General features: G+C 40.1%; 2 protein-coding genes across 7 annotated transcripts; one reads left to right on the top strand and one right to left on the bottom strand.

Annotated features, from left to right (window-relative positions):
• Nucleotides 1–619: 619 nt before the first annotated feature.
• PAK1IP1 (PAK1 interacting protein 1) lies at nt 620–9107 on the bottom strand. 2 transcript variants are annotated; one of them, XM_059852261.1, is made up of 10 exons: nt 8918–9107; nt 7420–7582; nt 5432–5552; nt 5267–5341; nt 4601–4653; nt 4033–4178; nt 3845–3942; nt 3015–3114; nt 1735–1861; nt 620–1132 (listed from the first exon to the last, which is right to left on the bottom strand). In XM_059852261.1, exons 1-10 carry the CDS (start codon nt 8978–8980, stop codon nt 972–974), a joined length of 1107 nt encoding a protein of 368 aa, XP_059708244.1. In that variant the 5' UTR covers nt 8981–9107; the 3' UTR covers nt 620–971. The 2 variants fall into 2 exon arrangements, with proteins under 2 accessions (XP_059708244.1, XP_059708252.1); XM_059852269.1 differs by having other exon boundaries at nt 620–1126; nt 8918–9048.
• LOC132330201 (tRNA selenocysteine 1-associated protein 1-like) lies at nt 8532–21779 on the top strand. 5 transcript variants are annotated; one of them, XM_059852280.1, is made up of 11 exons: nt 9111–9257; nt 10113–10279; nt 11537–11617; nt 12640–12716; nt 12813–12946; nt 13525–13656; nt 14585–14704; nt 16844–17039; nt 17595–17640; nt 18203–18371; nt 21465–21779. In XM_059852280.1, the coding sequence occupies exons 4-10, from the start codon at nt 12687–12689 to the stop codon at nt 18337–18339; spliced, it is 795 nt and encodes a 264-aa protein (XP_059708263.1). In that variant the 5' UTR covers nt 9111–9257; nt 10113–10279; nt 11537–11617; nt 12640–12686; the 3' UTR covers nt 18340–18371; nt 21465–21779. The 5 variants fall into 5 exon arrangements, with proteins under 5 accessions (XP_059708270.1, XP_059708285.1, XP_059708263.1 ...); XM_059852287.1 differs by lacking the exons at nt 9111–9257; nt 21465–21779 and adding an exon at nt 8532–8686 and having other exon boundaries at nt 18203–18606; XM_059852294.1 differs by lacking the exon at nt 21465–21779 and having other exon boundaries at nt 9135–9153; nt 18203–18606.
• The last annotated feature ends 502 nt before the right edge of the window (nt 21780–22281 follow it).

Here is a 22281-nt window from a genome sequence, read left to right as displayed (position 1 = left end):
ATGACTACTCCAGTAGTGCAGAAAACAACATTAACATGCCTTACACCTTAAAATAAAGAAAGGAAACACTTAGTTCACCTCTTTGACCTTGTTCAACTTTGTTTTTCTTGCTGTATTTTTGTAATAAGGCTTAGGATGAATTCCTGATGCCACAGACTGAGAAGGTCAGGAATTTACTTTTTGTGTAAGTGCCAACAAAAGAAGTGACATTTTATCAGCGTGGTAAAATTTCAGGTGTTATACAATTCTTTTTTAACAACATGGCTCAGATCAAGAACTTGCAAAAATACATTGGGAAGGGGGAAGAAAAGGTAAAACCTTATTTATATAAACTCTTCTGCCTAAAATTATGTATCATATTCTGAACAAAATGTTTCAGTGATGTGAACCATGAATGCAAAGATTTAAAAAAAAATTAAATATCTTTAAGTGTAAACAGAGTAAAGAAGCCAAACATTGTGCTTATAAAGTCCATGTCAAAAATTAGAAATTAGTTTTCCATGAGTGTAAGAAGGGGATGTGATCATATTTTAAGTAATTTTAACATGTTCTTTCTTACAGTAGGAAAAGAAATGCAGGACAAACACAAACCACACCTTGAGTCAAATGAACAGTAACATTTTCAACAGTAAAAAGTGTAAATGTTTTTAATATGCATTTAAGTAAAACAACAATGTAACTGAGAGACGCAGCCCTTTTTATTATTTTAGCTGGCTTTTTCAGAGCCAGTTAAAAAGTGAAAGGTATTGTTAATAGAAAAATATAAACATTACATATTATGAATTTATTTTTGCTTTGTTCACTTAGGGAAAGTTCCCAGAATGATCAGTCAGTTTATTAAGGTAAGAACAATAATTATTTTTAAACAACACATTGGATGAGAGGTATCTGTCCTGTTAGGGTTTAGATTCTTGTAAAAAATAGGGCAACACCAGCATTTACTTTTTGTACAGGAGAGAAAGTAGCTGCCTTCATGCTGAGCTATTCTGTTTCTTTTTCTTCTTTTGCACTGGAGCTTCCAGCTTTTGTTTCTCTGAAATATTTTTTCTCTTTCTTTTTGCTATTTTAACCCTTTTAGTAGTCCAAAAATCTTTGTTTATCCTGGCTATTGATGATTTTTCATCTTCTGTTTCTGAAAAAAAGCAAGGAATTATTCACACTGACCTTTATGTCCAGTCTTTGTAACCTAAATGGCACAGAGACTTATTTGTATCTCATTAAAAAAAAAGGTAATAAATAGCTTTTTATTTTACAGTCGAAAGTGCCATTTATGCTAGTTTTGCCTGTGCAATTAAAATACATAAAGATCAAGTATGTAAATAGATTACAATGCAGGAAAATAACAACAGAAAACCCAAACAAATCTGGCTAGACTTCTTAAGTTTGTCCCGCTACAGTGGCCTCACACCTAATTTTGCTTATAGGAAAACAAGACATGCAGTTCTATCAACTGTTTTCTTATCTGTCTCAAAAGCTTTGCAAAGGCTTCCTCAGTATGTTATTCCAGTAAACAGAAAGAGAACTTTTATTAAAGTGAAAAGAGGCTTATGTTCTCCAACAAACATAAGGGCTTGAGACACTATCAAATTAGTAAGTGTATCTTTATCACTTGCCAGCATCATATCCCCACTTCAAAATACCAGAACATTTTCCAGTGGATATAGGAGAAGCCTCCCACTTGGTGTATTTTATTTCGCAGTCACATTAAGAATTCAAAATAAAAAGTTCTGTTACCTTGAGATGATGTTGCAGTTTTATCAGAGTTTTCTTTCATTTCTGAAGCTTGGTCGAGCCACACTGCAAGACACGTCAGCCTAGCTTTGGTATTGACTTCACACAGTAAAGATGGCCCATCTCTAATCTGAAGAAAACATAAAAGAAGATTATTTAAACCTTATTTTATTTATGGCTAAATTTAATGAAGTATTTGAAGTGAGAAAGCACCTTACTGTCTACTTTCATTGTTAGGCAATTATATCACTCAGCTTTTGGAATACAAATATTCTATAACAGATATCAGGGGATGAAGTGTCACAGACACATGGGCAGTGTTAAGAGCCACTGGAAACTACTGTATTAGTATATTCTACCCCTCAGAGCTGGACAGAGCAGCCCACTCAGTTATGCAAAACTTTGCCTGCAGGGAAAGGAATTTGGTCAAAATAAATACAATCTAACACAAAAAGGTAAAGATCACTCTGTCAATTCTGTGCAAGGGGAACAGAAATGTAAGGTGAAGAGGAAAGAGGGAGATCACTCCCGCACTTACAAGTAGAAAAATAATCAGAGTGGGTGAAATTAAAAACAGTCAGATTCAGATTTGAAGTGTATATTCGATGAGAAATAATTATTTGACCGATCCAAGATACTTATCATAAAATATAGTAGATTCTTTGTAACTAGGCAATAAATTGTAAAAATCTATTTGTGATTTTAAGATCAAACAATAAACACAATAAACTCTAAAGATAAGACGTGATTCCTTGTTGAACTGTGTTATTCAGAACTGTTTGAAAATACAGAAAATACAAGTACATTTATGTATTTGAATTTTTCCAAAGGGTAAGTTCCTCCCCTGACATGAACAACCACCTTCCCCTGCCCACACCACAGACTTTGTGTTTTCAGAAGAGTAGTAACAGTCATCAACATTACAGAAATTCACAGCAGTCCTTAACTAATTACATAGTCATAACATACATAACTGATTAGATAGTCATAAGCCTGGCTATGTCTGATGGGAAGCATGACTTTACAAAAAGTGGAGATGAAATATCATAATATCATCAGATTTTATAGTTTGTTAAAAAAAAAAAGTACAAAGATGAAAAAAATGAGTGCATAAATAAATGCGCATAGACCTACATCTCTACTGAACGTAACATGGATGAAGATCAAGACATCCACATTTCACATAAAATTTCCTCTTAAAATGAACTCTTACAACAGGGCTGTCTGCAATTCTGGTTCTCTGTTGATTTTCTTAAATGTAACAAGCAGTGTAATACACCAACCTTATCAAGATCCAGATTCCACATTTTAATGTAACCGTCACTGGATGCAGTAACAATGACATGCTGTCCTTCTCTTTCAAAACTATAAATAGCTTTTATTCTGTGGAAAAGAATACATTTTTATCTTATAGCATCGCAGTTCACTTCAGACCAGTAAGCTGAGACAAATTAAAGATGAATAGGCAACAGTCTAAAAAATCAGGTTGAACAAAAACACCCAAGTGACAGGCGGGAACTTGGATCTGCTTTGAGTGCTGTCATTTATATTAGGAGCATTTGCCTTTGCTAGGCTTATTAGGATTCAATTCAGAACTCTTTAGTACTGTGAAGCATACACTATTAGACACATCAGTGACATTACTGCTAATGCTATTGTGTTTTGATGAATTCAAAGCAATATAATATTCAATTCAAATATTTGGACAAATATTTGGTATTCAAAACCAGAGAATACATAATTACACTCCTATTGTAATTATTGTAACTGAATAAAACTGGTTTGTTTTTTTTAAGCATTCTAAAGAGTCAGATTCAGTAAAGACTGGTTAAACACAGACACACAGACACAGACACACACACACACACACACTCTCTCACAAATTTAGAATAGCAATATTCTTAATTATGTACCCTATTGTTTTTGTAACATGCATGGACACAGTACTTGTGCTCATACAAAAATCAAACAAGTTTGTTTGGAATTTAGCACATAAATAAATTCACTTTCTATACTAAAACAAAAGCAAAACATGCTGAACATTACAAGCTGTAGAACTTTAGAGGACTCAGCATTGCCATCAATATTTAAATTGTAAACAAATATAGAATACCTGTTTTCATGAGCTTTAAATTCACACAAGCATTTTTGAGAGTCACAGCTGTAGAACCTAATCATTTCATCATCTCCAGCTATGGCAAGGATAGAATCCTTGGAATGGGGAAAGAGAAATGCAAGTATGATTAATTTCATGTGTTTCAAACCAGTTAATTTCCCAACACCTCTCGTTTTTGTACTTACTGTAATAAATCTAAGTGAAGAAATCCTCTTCTCTGTTGTAATGGTGCCAGTGATTGAAGCTGTGTCAAGTCTGTAGATATCCACTTTGTTTGCTATCACGGTCACATACTTCTCTCCATCAGGGGACCATTTAATTATGTGTGCATCTGTACACATTGACACAGAGAATCTAAAAGTAAGAATCTTTAGAAGCTGCGAGACACTGTTTTCTACCTAGACCTAAGAAAATATTCAGTGAAAAATCAAATAAGCTAGAATAAACAGCTATGCTCTTAAATGTTTATTTCTCATTATCAGAATCATGTAAAGAAAAACAAACTGAAACAAATTTATTTAAATGCTCTGACCTTAATTTTCAAGGAAAAAAAGGATTTACTTTAGGGGTACTATATGATTATTATTAAGGACATGAGCTTACATTTGCTTGCCTGCAAAGCAGGCACGTGTAAAAAAAACACTGTGGAAGTTTGCAGTTAACTGACTTAATTAATTCAGTCAACTTTTCTTTACAAGAAAAATAAAACTATCAAATTACAGTTAATTAGTGGATTTAGATTGATAAACTCACTTTGCTTCAGGTTTTTGATGAAGGCTGATCGTCCTTCAACAAGATTCCAAGTTCTGAAACACAACAACAGGCAATGTGCATTCTGGTTAAAAACAGCACAGCAAAACTGAAATCCAATCTGCTGTCATGAGGCACCCAAAGGAAGCTTTTAAGCCTCTCTATGCATTTTTCTGCCTTCTTAATGCAAAAGAAAATGATGAGTTCATATAATGCTTGCACACTATAATGTTGAACTTGTGTTATTTATTTTCTAAACCACTATTTGCAATACTGAGCCCAAAAGGAGACCAACAGAAAATTGTGCTATTAAAATAGCATTTTATATCTCTAAAGCAGGTATCTACAGCAACATGGAAACACTCCAAGTAAAAAATCACACTAAACAAAACCTGTCACTTTTGAAAAGTTTAAGCAAATTGTGTTCCAAAATGAAAACATATTTATATATCTACAAGTGACTTGTGAAGAGTCAGAGCTCCCAAGAAGAAGGTATGAACAGCTGGCACTTAGAACTTCAAAAGACAAACAGATGGATCTTTGAACCATTTGATAACAAATATGTTTTATCAGTGTTGCCTAGTCCCAACATGGAATTGTTGCTTATAGCACCTTATTAAGAGTTATTGAATTATGATTCTCAGCATTCCTTCATCAGTTTTGACTCACCTTAATGTTTTATCTGTTCCGACTGACAAAGCTAATTTCCCAGAAGGATGAATAGAAAGAGATGTCACATGACCCCTGATGAAAACAAAACATTAGTCACATGTATTATTTACAAGGAAAATAGACATGAAAATGTATGTGAATATGAAGATTTAAGAAACCTACTTATGTGCCTTAATGGATTTCAGACATTCCCATCTCTTTGTGTTCCAGATACAAATGAGTCCATCCTCAGCCCCACTCAGTAGATGTGCAGTTCCATAGAACTCCAAAGAAGTTATTGTGCCTAGAAATACAATTAACAGTGTTGCACACACCAAACACTTATTGCACAAATTAACAGAGAATGTACAACTTAACAGAAAAGCTTCTTCCGTCAAGGCATGCCAGCTACTACCCTAACCTTGGGAAAATCTAAATTATTTCCTAAGTATTTCTTTAAAAAACCCTCAAACTTTCTTGCTATATTCAATAGCCTGATATGTTCTATCAGGCACCCTTTACCCACACACGTCTGCACTCCACCTGGTCTGTTCTCTGTCACAGCAGCACTCAAACACCAGGGCAGAGAGCTTCTATCCATGATAGGAATGCTCCCACGTCAAAGCCCTGCTCCTGACACACAGCTGAATTTACTGCACTTGCTGCCTCCCCATAATCACCAGATGTATCATACATGAGTTAAATGCAGCTACCATGCTCAGTCTAGCTCCTGGATCTTTCTGGTTAATCAATACTGAGCTACAAATGACACAAACAGATTTATGTGGAGAACCATTAACAGATGACTGTACCAATGATACAGACAAAGGGTGCACCCTCAGCTAGTTTACAGATGACACCAAACTCTTTGAGTGGTGAGGGATGGGATGCCGTCCAGAGGGACATGAACACGTTCAAGCAGTGGGCTTGAACCTCCAAGTTCCACAAAGCACAGTGCAAGCTGGTATCAGCAGAGGCTGGGGGATGGACAGATTGACAGCAGCTCTGCTGGAAAGGACTTAGGCTTGCTGAGGGATGAGAGGCTGGACATGACCCAGAAATGTGCACTTCCAGCCCAGAAAGCCCAATGTGTCCCAGGCTGCATCTAAGGCAGCGTGGGCAGCAGGTTGAGGAAGGGGATTCTGACCCTCTGCTCTGCTCTTCTGAGACCCCCTCCTGGAACACTGCATCCAGCTCCAACAGGTCCCAAGCATAAGAATAATGTGGACCTGTTGAAGCAAGTCCAGAGAAGGGCCATGAAGATGACCAGAGAGATGGAAGACCTCTCCTACAAGGAAAGGCTGAAAGAATTGGAATTGTTCAGATGGGAAGAGGCTGCAGGGAGACCTTAATGTGGCCTTCCAGTACCTGAAGAGGGTTTAGAAGAAAGATAGGGACAAACCTTTTAGCAGGGCCTGTTGTGATAGGACAAGGTAATGGTTTTAGACTAAAGAGGGTCAATTTAGATTAGATGTAAGGAAGAAGTATTTTTACAAGGACAGCAGTGATGCACTGGAACAGCTGCCCAGACATGTGGTTGATAACTCTGTCCTTGGAAACATTCAAGGCCAAATTGGATGGGGTTCTGCGTAACCTGATCTGGTTGAAGATGCCCCTGCTCACTGCAGTGAGGTTGGACTAGATAACATTTAAAAGATCCTCTCCAACCCAAACTGTTCTGTGACTCTGTGTACTTCGCAGTTGTAATTCAACAGCACATACAGTGAGAAATGTACCAGGTTAACTCCTCTGGCAGCAGCAGCCTGCTTTCACACACTAACTCTTTTGTGTGGTTCATGTATACTTGTGATAAGGCAAGAACGCTGGGAAAGACAGTAGCTGGGAGTACGCATGGTCTAGATAAACCATCCTGATAGAAGAAAAATGGCACATAAGCCATTTGTGGCTCATAACTTCTTAACCACTTCTTAAAACTACAAATAACTTAAAGCAGCAGCAGCATTGGTGAGCTAATACCAGAATAATTGTTTTTACCTTCTATGCTCAAAAGCTTACCTTGTTTGTATGATCACACCATCATGGCTGCAACACCATCATTACTACAGTCTTATTAGGGAAAAAAAAAATCAGTCTTCTTCTTCTAGCAAGGGTCAGTTTTTCAGCTAAAATTTTTTATCATTATGGTTTTTTACAAAGAAATGATCTCTTACCATTGTGCTGTAGCAGCGCCCCATGTTCGATCTTCTTTTTCATGTCATAGATTTGGATTGTCTCATCTCTGCTCCCAGTGACCACATATCTGTTATTCACTGCTACTGCTGACAATGAGGCAGTGTGGGCATGATGTGTAAAATCAGGGACGACTGTCCAGGACTGTAAATGAAATGCAAAACAAACAGGTCTTTCTCAAGCTTACCATAGAAAGCTTCCATTTCATTGTCCTGTAGTTTTATTTTTTAAAAGCAAAAGCTGAAAAAGTTTATGTGTAAAAATCAGAATCACAGAATCAAATAGGCTGGAAAAGACCTCTGGGATCATCATGTCCAACCCATGACTGAACATCACCTTGTCAGCCAGATCATGGCACTGAGTGCCACCTCCAGGCTTTCCTTAAACACCTCCATGGATGGTGACTCCACCAACTCCCTGGGCAGTGCATTCCAATGTCTAGTCACCTATGCTATCAAGAAATTCCTCCTTATGCCCAACCTGAACGTCAGATGGCACAGCGTGAGGCCATGTCCTCCTGCCCTGTCACTGGCTGCCTCAGAGGAGAGGCCAACCCTCACCTGGCTACAGCCTCCTTTCATACAGTTGTAGAGAATGCTAAGGTCCCCTTGAGCCTTCTTTTCTCCAGATTAAACATCCCAGCTCCCTCAGTCACGTCTCATTGGACTTGTGCTCCAGACCCTTCAGCAGCTCCACTGCCTTTGCTCTGGACTTGCTCCAGCATCTCAATGTCTTTTCTGAATTGAGGGGCCCAGAACTGAACACAGCACTCGAGGATTGGCCTCACGAGTACAGGGGGAGGAATTATACTTAGCTGTAAGCATAATGGGATCTTACTGAGTTAATGTGCTGCTAGGAGATTAGTCCAAAGGATTTAATAGTGCAAACCGCCCCTTGTAATCAGTGCTGTGCTTAGACGAAGCTGTCTCTGCACAGAGACAAATCCCAAGACCAAGAGAGGCGGACTCTCTCGTTTTCCATCACGACAGGCTGGAGACACGCCTTCCACTTGCCCCCAGCCTACGTCCCATCCACCCTCCGCACCGCATCGGCAGGAGCGACCTCGCACCGCGGCCCCCTCGCACGTGGCAGCCCTTAGCCCGGAGGCTCCGCCGCTGCCGGGAGCCCTTCGGGCCAGCGAGGGGGCCGAGTCTGGCGGCAGAGGCCGCGGAGAGGCCGCCCCGCCCCCGCAAGGCGCTTTAAGAGCCCCGGCGGCGCCCGGAACCGCGGCTGCCGACGGGCGAGATGGTGAGTGCCGGAGCGCGCTTCCAGAGGGGCGGGCGGGGCGTTTCCCCCACACACTTCCCCGGAGGCGTTCGAGACCGGGCTGGATGGGGCTCCGAACACGCTGGTCTCGTAGAAGATGTCTCTGCCCGTGGCAGGGATTAAAACGAGATGGCCTCCAAGGTCCCTTCCAACCCAGACCGTTCTGTGTTTCTTCCCTCCCCGCCCCTGCCCCGTTCCCCCCGCTCCCATTACCTGGCCGGGCCGCGTGGCGAACCCCAGCAGCACCTGCTCGTAGCACCCCGCCACCAGCTCCATCCGCCACCGCACGGCGCCGCCCCGGGGCTCCCGCCGGCTCTTCCGCCGCCCGCCCGTCCGCCGCGCTGCCTGCGCCGCTCCGCGCTGGCTCCGCGCGTGGCGTCCGGCAGCGCTCGCTCCCTGCGGGTGAGGAGAATCCCGTGGGAGCCGCCGCGGAGCGGGAAGCGCCGGAGGTAGCGGCGAGGGGTCAGGCTGCGCGCGGGGCAGCCCGCGCAGGGAGGGGCCTCGCGGGGCGGAAGCGGCGCTGGCGGTGATGGCGGCGGGGAGGACGAGAGGCGTTAGTGCCGGGATCGCGAGGGGGGGGGAGGGGGAGTGGTGGTCGCGATCGGGGGCTACTAGCGGGGAAAAGGGGCGCGAACCGATTTATTGGGAACGAGGCGGGGTGGTTTCGGCTGGGATGTTCGGCCCTTTCCCTTCCCCGGGGCCCCTGCCTCCCTCAGAGCGCGCGGGGCGACGAGGCCCCGGCGGCGCTTGGGCCGAGGCACCAGAGAACCAGCCCTTCCCCAGCCCCGGGCCCCGCCGGCTCTTATTGTTATTTCGTCGCGTCATTTTATATTTTTTCATTACTTAATTTCTTAATCGCGTAGTACAATAAGCAGGAAGCGCGGCCCCGGCGCCAGTGTGGCCGCTTGCGGAGGGCCGCGGCCGGGCGGGGCGCACTTGTGGTCGGGCTCTTCCCGTCGTGCCGAGTGGCTCGGTTAGAGAAATGCGTCACGGCTCGGGCCTGGGCTCGGCCGGGGTCACCGCGCTGGCCCCAAGAGCTCTGGGAGGCTCCCTCATCCCCGTGCCCTGCCCCAGCGTCTCGTGTGAGCGAAATTAGTGTCCAAGGAGGGGGCACTAATTGCCCGCTGCCTGCGCGAGCAGTGTTTGCACGGGCCATTCAGGCCACGAACAGCTTCGCCCCTACCTTTTTGCCGGTATGAATGCAGTAATGCAAGGAAGTTGGATAAAATAAAAAGCTTCTATGGTGTGTGCGTGTAATGCAATTAAAGATGTGTTTGAATTCTGGAGGTTGAGGCTGTTTAAATGAAAGCTACCTGTGCCTGTAGATACAGTTAAAGCAAATGTAAAAAAAATGTATTATATTGGTACACACTGTTTTAACTGCTCTTAACATGTTCTTGTTTTCTAGTGAAAAGGTGAACATTGGACAGGGAGGCGTACAAAACCGTTTTTGCGTAGAAGTTGGTGATAACCTACTGAGAAGCAATTGTATCACTTGCCTCCTGATAGCCTCTCGCAACAAGAGTGCTCTGTCCTGCGTGCAGTCTTCCATCAGGTCTGCACGAGTGAAAATTGGTAAGTTTAAGAAAGGTTACAGCACAGTTGTGAATTCAAAAATCAGTATTTCAGTGATGAGAGCATGGAGGAGTTTATGGTTCTTGATTGAAAACTAATGTTAAAGGAACATTGTTACATGGATATTTGCGTTAATAGTGACTACCCTTAACAGGAAGAATTTGCTGCTGATAATCAGGCCGGTTTGGCTTCACAATGGCTGTGGGGATGGAGTCCGTAGTTATTCTGAATAGCATGGAAGCTCTAATTATGATCCTGTGTCAAGTTAGTCTAATCCAAGTAGTGCTCTGAACTCTGCAGGCAAGCCTTGAAGGCATTGTAGATGGTCTGTGTTAATTGCATTATGTGGCTGTGGATTTAATCAGCCAAGATCTAAAACATTATGTAAATTCCTGTGTGGAAATGGGAACTAGAACTTCAGCTGTCAAGTATCTGCCCACGAGTTACACCAGATGTAAAAAACTGGTAGGGGCAAAGAGCATCTGTGTGTGAAAGTAAATGCCAAGTATTTTGCAAATGAAATTTGTTTTTACACTGATATTTGTTGGATGACTAGGAGAAAAAGTCTAAAGAAAGGATACTGGGATCAACAAATATATATAGCTCTTCAGAAAAGTGTGTCCACTGGTTTAGTGATGGCAGTACAATGTTTTTTGCTTGTTTTGGTTTTGATGGTAATGAGTGAAATGTGTATGTGGAGAAGGTGAGAGGGAGGAGAAAAGGTGCAGAGAAAGATGATGTTTGGTTGTGCTGCGCTCTCATCCTGCTTTTATTTCTCATATCCGTTAGCACATAGGAAATGTACCACTGCTTGTTTTCAGCTGCATAGTTTGTGGTACAAGTAAATTTAAATTTGGCTAAAAGGGGAAGAAACCAGGGAAGTTGTATGAAACATACTGAAACCTCTATCTTTTGCCTTGCTTTTAACCTTCTGGATTATTGGGTTATTTATGTAGGTATTTCAGAATTGAGGGTAAGGTATAGGGGACTTAAAAGATCTCTAGAATTTTCTAGTGCTTTAGACAGTGGGAAAACTTTGTAGTCTGTTACAGTTTAGGACAGTGAACATTACATCTAATCATAATCCTGTTGGCCATATATCCTTATCTCCACTGTTTTAGCAGTGACAAGTCGGAACTTAGCTTTTTAAGTTCTGAATTAATAACATTAAAGCATATGGTGGGGTGAGCATATTTGAAAGTAATTAATATTGAGGATAAAGTCCTTCATCTTCTTTTTCTCCCCTACTTTTTTCAGCTGAAGGAGTGTAATAAATTGAACCTGCACAGTTTTACTGTTTGAGACAGACAGAAGACAGTTTGAACCATGGCAAGCCAGGTAAGATCATTTAGTCAGAAATACAGGCATGCAGTGCCTAAATGGATTCCAGAACCATACTCAGAATTCCTAATAAATGTAAAGCTGACATAGCTAGCTTGCTCTGAGTTGGATGTTCTTTTAGTGCTAAGATTTCTTCCAGCAATGTGGTAATTGGTGGCTGTCCTCAGGACACTTCATTGTGTCAACTCAAGCAGGTTGGGGGGCATTACATTAAGCTTTGCAGTTTGCATTATTTGAGCGCGAGTTCTTCTGAAGGACCTTGCGCAAAACAGTCTCTGTATAAGATACATGTGGAGATGTTATAGAGGAAGAACATTAAAGCCTGCGTAAGTAAATGCTATGGAACATCACTCTTTATTTTTGGAAGTCCTTGTTCTTCACAATCTTCATTGAGGAAGGCAACTGGTGTTAACAAGGCTGCTTCTCCTCCTCTTTTGTGTAGCTGCCCCACTGGCTTCCTTTTTGAGCTGTGGTTTTTGGGGTTTTAGTGTTGTATTTTTTTTCTTAATTTTTTCCCTTTTTTTTTTTTTTTTTTTAAATTCCCTGAGAGGCACTTTTTATGCCTCTTTCTTCCTGGCCTTGCATCTGGGTTTGAGTTTTCCCTCAGCCGATCTAGTGCCTGTTCCTGGTCTGCTTTCTCCTTAAATTCCATTAATTGGCCTCTTCTTGTTCCTGGCCTGGGAGAGTGACTCACTGCTGGGCAGTGAGGAGAGGCATCTCACAGAAGAATTCCTAAGTGAGGGGAGATAGGGACAGTGGAGATTCCTTCTAGGCAAGAGTGACAATTTCCCTGCCTCTTCATCATGCAGATTGTGCTGTGGCAGGGTTTTTTGCATCCTGGAGCTCAAGCGGAACACAGTCCAGTCCTGAAGCTAATTAACATTTAGGATTGGCCAGCATCAAAAGGCTATCTGGTTTGTCCCTAATTCCCAGAGGAAGCTGTCAATCCTTTAGCCAGCTTGACAAGTCAGGGGAATATGGCTGTTCATACAATCCTTTGGCTCTGTTATTTTTGCCAGGCGTTTTCCCCAGAGGCTGCTTTCCCTCATGGGAGGCGGAGGGAGAAATGGGACCCCAGGCTTCTTTCAAGGGCAAGGTGAATATGGGGAAATCACCTGTGGTGATGGGGAGTGGGAGGGAGGAATGTAAATGAGGTGAAATACTATAAAGGTCATTTTTTTTCTCCCTACAGGACTTGATGGCAAAAAAAAGAGAATGTCTCCAGGCCTACAGCTGGTGGAGAACACCCCAGAAGAAACGGAAGAAAAAGAACAAAATAAAACCAGGAAGAATAGAGTTTGTCCCTAGTAGTACTAACACAACCAGGTAAAGACTTTCAGAGAGGAGCAGCTCTGACCCTTTATCTGTTTAAATTGCTAATGACTAGTGAATGTCATCAATTATTTTAAAAATCCTGAAATGGCACGCCTGGTGTCTATACACTAAGTATTGTTTATGGAATTGTATGGCCATTTGAATAATGAAGATATTTTTTTTCCTGGTTTATCTCTCTCATAATCGCTTGAGATGTGGTGTCAAAATAGTCTTAGCTCTTTTTGAATTCTGGCTGTAACTTAATATTTTTTCTTGGTGTTTTGGGTGTCCTGCCCTTCAGACAACAAATAATAGTTTCTAACTTCTAAAAAGATTCTTTGATAAATTTGAGTCTTTATTGAAATGCTTGCAAAAGTGGTAGAATGGAGTCAGAGAAATAAAGAACTTGCTGGAGTGATGGCATTGCAGTTCTGTACAGTGCTTTGCAGAGTTTTGCAGTTAATACTCGCTTCATATTTTGTCTCCTTATTTGTCCAGTAATAACTACTTGCTTGTATGTTAGGGACTTTAATACTGACATAAACTGTGTTATTCTCAAACCAAATGGTGGTTCTCTTATCTTTTTAAAGACCGGATTATTCAATATTTGTTGGGGAGCTGACTCCAGAAGTAGATGATTTTCAGCTCTATGACTACTTCCTAAAGAGGTACCCTTCATGTATTGACTGCAAAATAGCAACAGACCTGCTGGGATATTCCAGGTAATGCCTGTGAAAATATGTTAATGCTGTCAGTATGTTTGCTGCTATAAGTAATATATAAGAACTTAGATTTGAACTGGTTTTGAGTTTTCTTCAGAGGCAGGAAGAGAGATTATTCTCTGGCATTATTTTTTAACAACTAGATCCTTGGGGTTCTGAAACTTTATGGTTAGTTTTAGCTAACTAATGTGTTAAGATTCAATTCAGCCAAATGCAAATCTGCATGAAAGCGGTTAGATGGTGGGAGAAAGGAAAACTCTACATGGACATCTGTGTTTACTTACAGCAGTGTGTCCACTTAGTCAGTGCCGTACTCAGGACAAAATAATTCCCTTTTTACATGTGGAAGAAAAGTGTAAGGCCTAGCAAATCTTAGGGGGTTGGGAAATCGAAAGACTAGTATTAGTAAATAAAGCTTAGTAGATGTTACACTGGCCAGGCAGAGAGTGAAGCAGGGATAAGTGAATTTGCTGTTCAGAAAACACTGGCTGTAAAGGACTAATTCAAGAAACCAAGAAACTTAAAAAAAACCAAACAAACAAAAAAAAAAAGGAAATCTGAGAGAGCAAATTTAGAAAGAATGTTAGAGCTGTAGAGCATAGGAATGCATTAATACTGATATATTGAATATACTGAACTGCTCTAAGTGCAGAAATATATAATCTGGTTTCTTACACAGAGAGCAGTTAACATATATTTGCTGGCTTTCAGCAACTTGCATCTTAATGCTATCAACAAAGCTTTTTGCTTCTGGCCCAAGTTTTTAATTTTGTGAAAGCATCTTCTGTGCATGCGCACATGCCAGAGAGGTTGCTTAGGTAATAGAAGCTATAGTAGCTACTATTTTCATGAAGACAGAAATTGAATTAATTGGCTTTGTAACTGTTATGAATACTAGAATTTGTTTTCTCCCTTTTGAAAATTGTAGAGGGTATGCCTTTGTCAGATTTGGTGAGCAAGGTGATCAGATGAGGGCACTGCAAGACTGCCAGAATGCACCAGGTCTGGGGGGAAAACGAATCCGGCTGAGCATAGGAATTTCTAAAAGGTAACAAATGAGTTGTGCATTGATAAAGTAATTCTGAATAATTGGATTCTTTTAGCTCTGCCTTTGTAAAGACTGTGGCCCTTGCTATAATGGCTGTACAGGATACAAAATCAAAATCAAGAAGCATTACATTTTGACTGCCTGGATCCATCAACCTCTTTGAGGATTGCTGGGGAAATCCCAACTCTTGAGTCTAGCCAGATTTTATAACTTGGGCTTAGCTGCTGTTGTGACCAGCCTTAATGCTTATGGTAGTGAAGCTGAATGTATTTGTAAGTGTTTCATGTTTGGGCCTGATGAAGGTAGAAGGGGCAACAAGTGTTTATTTTTATGCTAGGAGGCCCTTCTGGGCCTTTCCCCTTGGCTTAGACAAGGCAGCACATTGTTAGTTTTAAAGTAGGCTGGCAGAGGAAGGAACTCTTTGGTGGGAAAACACAGAATATAGAGGGGAAGAAGCCAAAGGAGATGTTGCTTGAGCAGTTTTAGAATACTGCTCTTTGCTCCTCAAGTGATTAGGGCAGCAGGAAATTGAAAGTTGATTTGGTTTGAGAGGGTTGTTTTTTTTTTTTCCCGCCAGCTCAGTTCTCTCAGTCAGTTATTTAAGACAATCCAGTTAGAGACTTGATACCAAATTTGATAAACTGTGATCCAGAATACAGACAAAAATAGAATTGTCTATGAAACAATTTCAGTATATATTCATGAGGTTAGCTTGTGTGTTCTGTTAGAAGGCTAAAAATAACAGCTCCTGCTTCTCTTCGCTGGATAATTTTGCCAATGTTGCCTCATTGCTTTGAAACAGAAATGCCCTTACCCAAGAGAGCACTGTCCAGATTTGCTTTCACTAACTTGCTCTGAAAACTAAGTCCCCAAAAAAGTTCTCTTCACCTCTGCTATCCAGAGGAATGTCAGCAGTATTTTTAGATGTTTCTTTCCTACAGAGATGGATGTAGGAGAGAAGTTGGAAGCAGAAGACTGAGACATTATGAAACATCATTTATTTACTATGGTAGTAAGACAATAAAATGCCTATTTATTAGAATGCATGTGTAGCTTCACAGTAATGAAGCAGAAATGTAGTGTGAGTATTGACATATGCACCTCTAATCTACACCTGTTTTCTGAATGGCTGACTACTATGCTCTCACAGCATCCAAAGATGCAGCCATCAGAGTAGTTTGTCATTAAGTCACTTATATTGGAAATTATTTCTGAGCTCCTTCAGTTTGGGGCTTTTTGCCAGGACCACAATCTGAATTTTCTCTAGCAAAGTGGAGATAAAGAGACATTGGGCGCTGCAAACATAGGAGGTCTGCTTGTATATAATCAGTGAAGAAATGTCTGGTCTGCTTGTATATAATCAGTGAAGAAATGTCTAAGCATAGGGGATTTCTTGGAATGTGTAGGTGATTTATCCCATTGTTTTTCATGTGATGTATCTCTGTTTTAGAACAGGCTGTTCTTGTTCATTGATACTTGTCATTAGTCAACTTGAAGTTGCCCCAGGGGAAAATCTGCTCAGGAGAAGGAAAGCAGTGAAAACTAATCACCTGGGCCTTTGGTCTTCATAAGTAATACGTTTTGTAATTTTCCTGCTGCTTTGGCTTCATTCTGGATAACAGCAGTGCTGACTTCACCTGACAGCTAAGCTTTGGTAACTGTTCACGGACCAAAACTTGAGAAGGTGAAGGTAGACATGGTAAATTGACAGGCAGTGTCAGATGCTCCTCTGAAATAGATAATCTGGATTTACCCCTTGTTTCTGGAAATAACAAGATTTTGTGTTAACAAAACAAAAGATGGAAGGACTAATTAAACATTTCAAGTGTCTTTAAAAACACAGTGCTTGGTGAAGGTCTTTGATCTTAATGAATAATTTTTTTTATTAGTAGGTTGCTTAAACAATACCAAAAATATCCAAACTGAATATAGATAAATGTAACTCAAGTTAATCTATAGAAATAATTACTTTTGGCATTGGTGAAGGTGAGCATTTGCTCTCCTCATAACCATGAGGTGTATTGTGCTGTGATATAAGACTTTGGCAACTGTTTAGGAAAGTTTCCTCATAAATTTGGAAGTGTGTTTACAGTTGTTTGTTCTCCAACTCTTAACTGTATATACCTTCTCATGTTTTAGACTGAAAGCAGAATTCCAGCGGTACCAGTCATACAACTATAATGATTACTATCAAGATTATCAGAACTACTATTCACAGTGGAATTATGATCCTTATGCTGACTACAACTACAGCTCCTATACTCCCTATGATAGTATGCAAGCTGTTGGAGACTGCTCCTTAGGAGATGCTGTTATGGCTCCAGCTGTTTTTGAGGTAAAGATACTACAGAGTTAATTAAAAAAAAAAAACCCCACAATTAACAAGTCATATGGATTGTGTAAATCAGAGCAAAAAAGTGCTAAAACTGAAATTATGCTGTTAGATAAGTGTGAAGGTTATGTTCAGTGTTTTGTATATAACTGAGTGCATTTATAGAATTAGATATTTATGCAGTTATATTTGTTCATGTATGTCAAATAACAGTTCTAATAGCAAGTTTTTGTAGTGTTTCTCTCATCCTGTTTTTTTGATGTACTTTGCTTAAAGCAAAGTGAAGAATAGTTGTAATTGTTCAACTGGCTGACCTAGATATGATCATCTTACAAGTTCCAAAAGTGCATTTCAAGTGGAACTATATTATGGTTTTTTCAAAAAAACCCAACCAAAGCATTAAAAAGCAACAAACACCCCACAAGAAATCCTTCCCCAACAAATGCCACCTGCTCCTGCTTATTTTATAGCTGTGGGAGGAAGGGAATGTTTGGGAGCATAAAATTATTTTGGATTTGTGATGCTTTCTGAAACTATGAATACTTTTTTTTTTTTTAGGAAGCTTCAGCTATGACTGAAATCAATGATGACCTAATAACTGAAGGTAACGATGATCCTATTACTGCAACTTGAATTTAGCCATACTTCTGTCCTTTAACAATACAAGCCAGTGACTATTGGATAAAAAATGGGTTATAGCTAAGAGGAGGTAGGATTTTAAAGCTAATAGTGTACACCATGTCAAGTAGAATGGGACATTGTCAACAATGCTTTGCAGAAGGCTTCTTGTAACTGCTTTCATTCTCTGTCCAGAATGGTCTGTTGGAGAAGGTACTAATCTTTGTATTGATTCTGTTAAGATTATTGTATGTTAAGCTCATTAGTAGAGACATTTTGTAATAGTGTCCAGAAATTTTATTCCAAAATCTCTGCTTGATCTGGAAATGCCAGTACAGTCCTACCATTTGACTACATTAATTCCAAAAGAAGCTGGACTTGTTAGCTTTGTAAAATTCTAGGTGAATAAACATCTCACTAGGTATGTTATTAAGTTTGTTAAATCGTTAAATTTACCTAAACTACACTTTATTAGGCATTTACTTCAGGTTTTCGTGTGCAAGCCTCCCAAGTTCTGCCACTTGTACTTACAAGACTTTTATTTTTAGATCCACAGCTGTACTTGGATGTTGATGAAATGAACAGACAATTTATGGAGACAAGTGAAGAACTCTATGATGCCCTCATGAATTGTCACTGGCAGCCTCTGGATACGGTCACTTCTGACATCCCCTCTGCTATTTAAGTGTCTTATATAGCATGACCGTAATGACCAAGGTGCTAAAATTACATTTCTTCTACATCACCCTAGATCATGAGTTTTAAAGCACAATGATAGGTTGGGTTTTTTTTTTTGCTATGCTTTTGGCAGTTTCTGTAATCATTTTTTTTGTTTTGTTTTGTTCATCACTTGGAGCATCTTGAAATCATGTAAATATTCTAGAAATGTAAAGAGTTCAATGGGGTCTAAAAGGTAGATTTGCCTGTGTAAATAAAATTTTGTTTCTGCAAACTGGCCAGCAAGGGATTTTACTTATATATGCGAAACACCTTCTCCTTCTGGCTTGTGGAGCTTAGCTGGAGGCAGTAGGGATATTTCACTTGTCTTTGGTATGGGCATCATCACTAGCAAGAACTAGTTCTCACATACTTCCAAAAAGCCTAGGCAATCTTAAAAGCTCTTAATCTTAACATGCTGTCCAGTTTTAACATACAAAAGGGTAAACTCGGAGCTGCTGTAGCTGCAAACATTCCAAAGACTAAGGATGATACCTACTCATAATTTTATTTCTGCCCTTCTTGTTAGTCTTCTCATCTGACCTTTTATAGCAAAGAAACTGGTGTAATATAATACCTGTTCTTACACATGAAAACCCTGGGAAGAAAAACCCATCAGGAATTAAAGTATCCCAGTATCCTCTTCTACTAAGTTGCAACCTATCCTAAACATTTGTTATTTGTTCAGTCTTTGTGCTCAGATGTTTCATAGTGATGAGGTCAGTAACATTTTAGGATGACAGTTCTCAGTATTCAAGTCAAAAGAGGTTAGGGGAGATGGCAATGAAGAAAGTTCTGCTTTAAGATAGCAACTTCTGAGTGGCTTCCTCTAAACTATTATTATCTGAAAGGTTATAAAGTATTTTCCAGTCATAGGGTCTTAAGTTGCTGTTATTACTTAATGTACACAATCAAATAAATTCAGGCTGGAAACAAAATAATATTTTTTGAAGAGAAAAAGGTATAAATTATAGCCAATACATGTGAAAGCTACTAAACCTACTCAAGGCATTTTGGTATTAGCATGTGTTTTGGGGGCAGTCTAAACCATAATTACTAGGATGACAGGTTTTTTTTCTTTAATGGCTTAATTACATTGAAGTGGTGGTCATAACCTGTATGCTATTCTTAAATGTGAAACTAGTACTGCATTGCAGAGTGATGACTTGGCGCAGCAGGTCCCTTCTACATGCTCACCAGAATCTCCTTCTTTTCACAGTTTACTTTCAGCTGGGATTTTTTAAGTCCCACCATGAAATACAGATGCACTAAACTAGAAGGGCCTCCTGGTGTGATACAGGAACTTCATTCTTCCTGAATTTTATGCATTGTATATGTAGAAAGAGAGAAAACAAAAGCTGTTAATTTAGGCAGGGAGATTACTATCGCAGTCTTGGAATGTTTTCCTGCTTTGGAGAGAACTAGTTGCAAAGTGGCTGAAAACTGGGATTTTTGTACATGACTGTTACCCTGGTGTGAACTGGTCAATCTTTAGAGAGTCACAGTAGGGAGATTAATAATGGGAATGTGACAGAAAGTGGAATAAATGAAGCAAAGAGAATCTGGATGAGGAAGGGAATTGTGTGTCTGTATAGAATTGTTTCACAGGATTGCTGAAGGAGGAGATTCAAGAAAGTAGATGCAGGCCTCTTGAATTTGGATGTGGGGGTGTTAAACTTTCAAAACCATGCTGGATTTGATGTCACTTCAGTTGTAGTGCACAGTTGTGGTGCCTGAGCCTGGTAGTACAAACCAGTTGCTAGGCAAAGGATTTTGTATCTAGCAAGCACCGTCATCACAAGCTGGAAGATTATAACCCAGGCAGAGACCTGGAAGCTTCGTGCTTTGAAGTGCAAATCCTGCTTTGCATAGCGTTACCTAACACCATACTTTACTTGCAGCAGGTAATTTGTGGAAACCTTCCATTGTGTTAATCAGATCCTAAGGGTGCATGTTGGCTTGGTAGAAATACTATAGAGTATCCACAGATTTTTAGCTTTTGGGAGGTTGATCCATGTGTGAATTATGTAATAAGGAGCCCATGTAGTTGTGTGATTTCCCTTTGATTAGCCCTGTATCACCACAGCACATAAACCTCAGAGTCTGTAGTGTATATTTATGCAGATTTTACATCTTAGCAAGGTCTCCACACTCTGTATTAGAGACTGCTTTCAGACATGCACCTTCTGTTCTGGGCTGTAAAGTACTTATATAGTGAAAATACTGTTTATGAAATGTAGTGAAAGAGATTGTTTGGGCCATTAGTTGTGCAAACCTGAGAGATGTTGGGGCATATATTTCCTTTAGTCAGCTCAGAAGAAAAGTGAGGTGAAGGGGGAGACTGCTGGTTGCGGCCTGTGTGATACTGTTTTAAATAACTCTCTCTGTTTTCTGTCTCCTGAGCCTTTCTACTCTATACTGCTTACCATTTAGGAGTGCATATATGGGATCAAGATACTGTGTGCAGCACACATTCTTTACTGTAAATGCACACAGAAAAAAGCTTCTGTATTGGTGTAACCACAAATTTGGGAAGAAATTAGTGCATCAGATCTGCTGGCATTCATTGCTGAGACTTTTAACTGAGGAAACTTCCAGCACTGGTCCAACTACTGCCTGAATTAGCAAGCTTACACAAAGACCTGAACATGTCCATCATACAGATTCCTGCTCTCAGTTCTACAAAGAGCTGATTGCAGTAGAAACATAGAAAAAAGTATTGGGAGCAATGTTTTTAACACGCTATTTTGCTTAGGTTGTGTTTTGTCTGTTTTACCCAGATGAAATATTGGGTTTTTTAAGTCTGATGAAGGGGCTTTTTTGAAGAATATCTTAGTATTGGTTTTATAAACTCTTCATTGTACCTAGCTGTGATAGATAGTGCCTTTACCTAAAACCCACTTATTTCTTGAAGAAGAGTAATGTTTTTGTTTCCACTTCTCTGAACAGAACAGCTTTAGTACCATGGTTTGAGGGGCTAATGATCCTGCAGTCAGTGAACAGGGAGAAAAAAACAGGCAAAAAAACAGTGAAGACTGAAAAGTGTTCAAAAAGGTTAAATGGTACTTAAGCCGTGAATGTTTCTTTTTGCAGGGATGCTCTTGGACCAACAGCTTCTTTCTAGTGCTACCTCAAAGTAACTTGCAGATATAACTCACAGGGAAGATTGATCAAATGGTGATGATCACTATCATTCTGCTGGAGATATATATATATATATTTGCCTTTTGTTTTGTCTCATTTTTAATGACATTTATTTAACTTCAGTGACTCATGTCAATAGATGTTGTTTGACTACATCAACAAGTATTTGAGTCATGAGTTTCTTTAAAGGTATGTCACCATATGGAAATTGTTCTAAATAGGTAAAATAAGTAAATAAAGCAGCACTTGAATTTACAGAGCAAATGTCTAGTGTAGCTGCATTTGACATGTGGAAGAGAAAATTGTGTTTACAGCTTACCTTAATATTCTCAGCATGCATGAAGAAGGAAGTTTGTTTTAAATTTGTTGAGCTCCTACCTGACCAGCTAATCTGTTCCACACACAGGTACCATTTTAGAAGCCAGCATTGTCACCAATTAATGTATGTTACCAGAGGGCACAGTTGCCATCCCCTCTGTAAATCTAGCTCTTCCCATAATGAAAACACATTATGCTAGCCTTCCTTCCCCTCCTCTTAAGCTGAAAGCTGGCATGGTAATTGGTTCTTAGACAAAATGAGTTGCAAATCCAGGCAAAAATACTGGTTTTTGTTTTGATAATTATATTGATGTATATCTTGACACACCTATTGTAGAAGCAGACCATCATTCTAAAATTAGTCAGCAGCTGTAGCACAAAGTACCACCTCATTTTGTGTAAACGGCACACCAGCTGTTTACACAAAATGAGGTGGTCTCACAGGTGA

This window comes from Haemorhous mexicanus, chromosome 1, assembly GCF_027477595.1.
Source record: "Haemorhous mexicanus isolate bHaeMex1 chromosome 1, bHaeMex1.pri, whole genome shotgun sequence".
Taxonomy (NCBI): domain Eukaryota; kingdom Metazoa; phylum Chordata; class Aves; order Passeriformes; family Fringillidae; genus Haemorhous; species Haemorhous mexicanus.
The sequence above is the reverse complement of the archived record's forward strand: the minus strand, read 5'-3'. Positions and strand labels throughout refer to the sequence as shown.

Excerpts from the sequence above, each read along its gene's own strand:
- LOC132330201 (XM_059852280.1), top strand. The coding sequence starts at position 12,687 with ATGGGACCCCAGGCTTCTTTCAAGGGCAAG. Across the intron at positions 12,947-13,524 it reads AGTAGTACTAACACAACCAG|ACCGGATTATTCAATATTTG; the intron begins GTAAAGACTTTC and ends ATCTTTTTAAAG. Across the intron at positions 17,641-18,202 it reads TGATGACCTAATAACTGAAG|ATCCACAGCTGTACTTGGAT; the intron begins GTAACGATGATC and ends TTTTATTTTTAG.
- PAK1IP1 (XM_059852261.1), bottom strand. The coding sequence starts at position 8,980 with ATGGAGCTGGTGGCGGGGTGCTACGAGCAGGTGCTGCTGGGGTTCGCC. Across the intron at positions 7,583-8,917 it reads TCGCCACGCGGCCCGGCCAG|TCCTGGACAGTCGTCCCTGA; the intron begins GTAATGGGAGCG and ends TTTCATTTACAG. Across the intron at positions 4,179-4,600 it reads CATCAAAAACCTGAAGCAAA|ATGCACACATAATTAAATGG; the intron begins GTGAGTTTATCA and ends CAATGTGTACAG.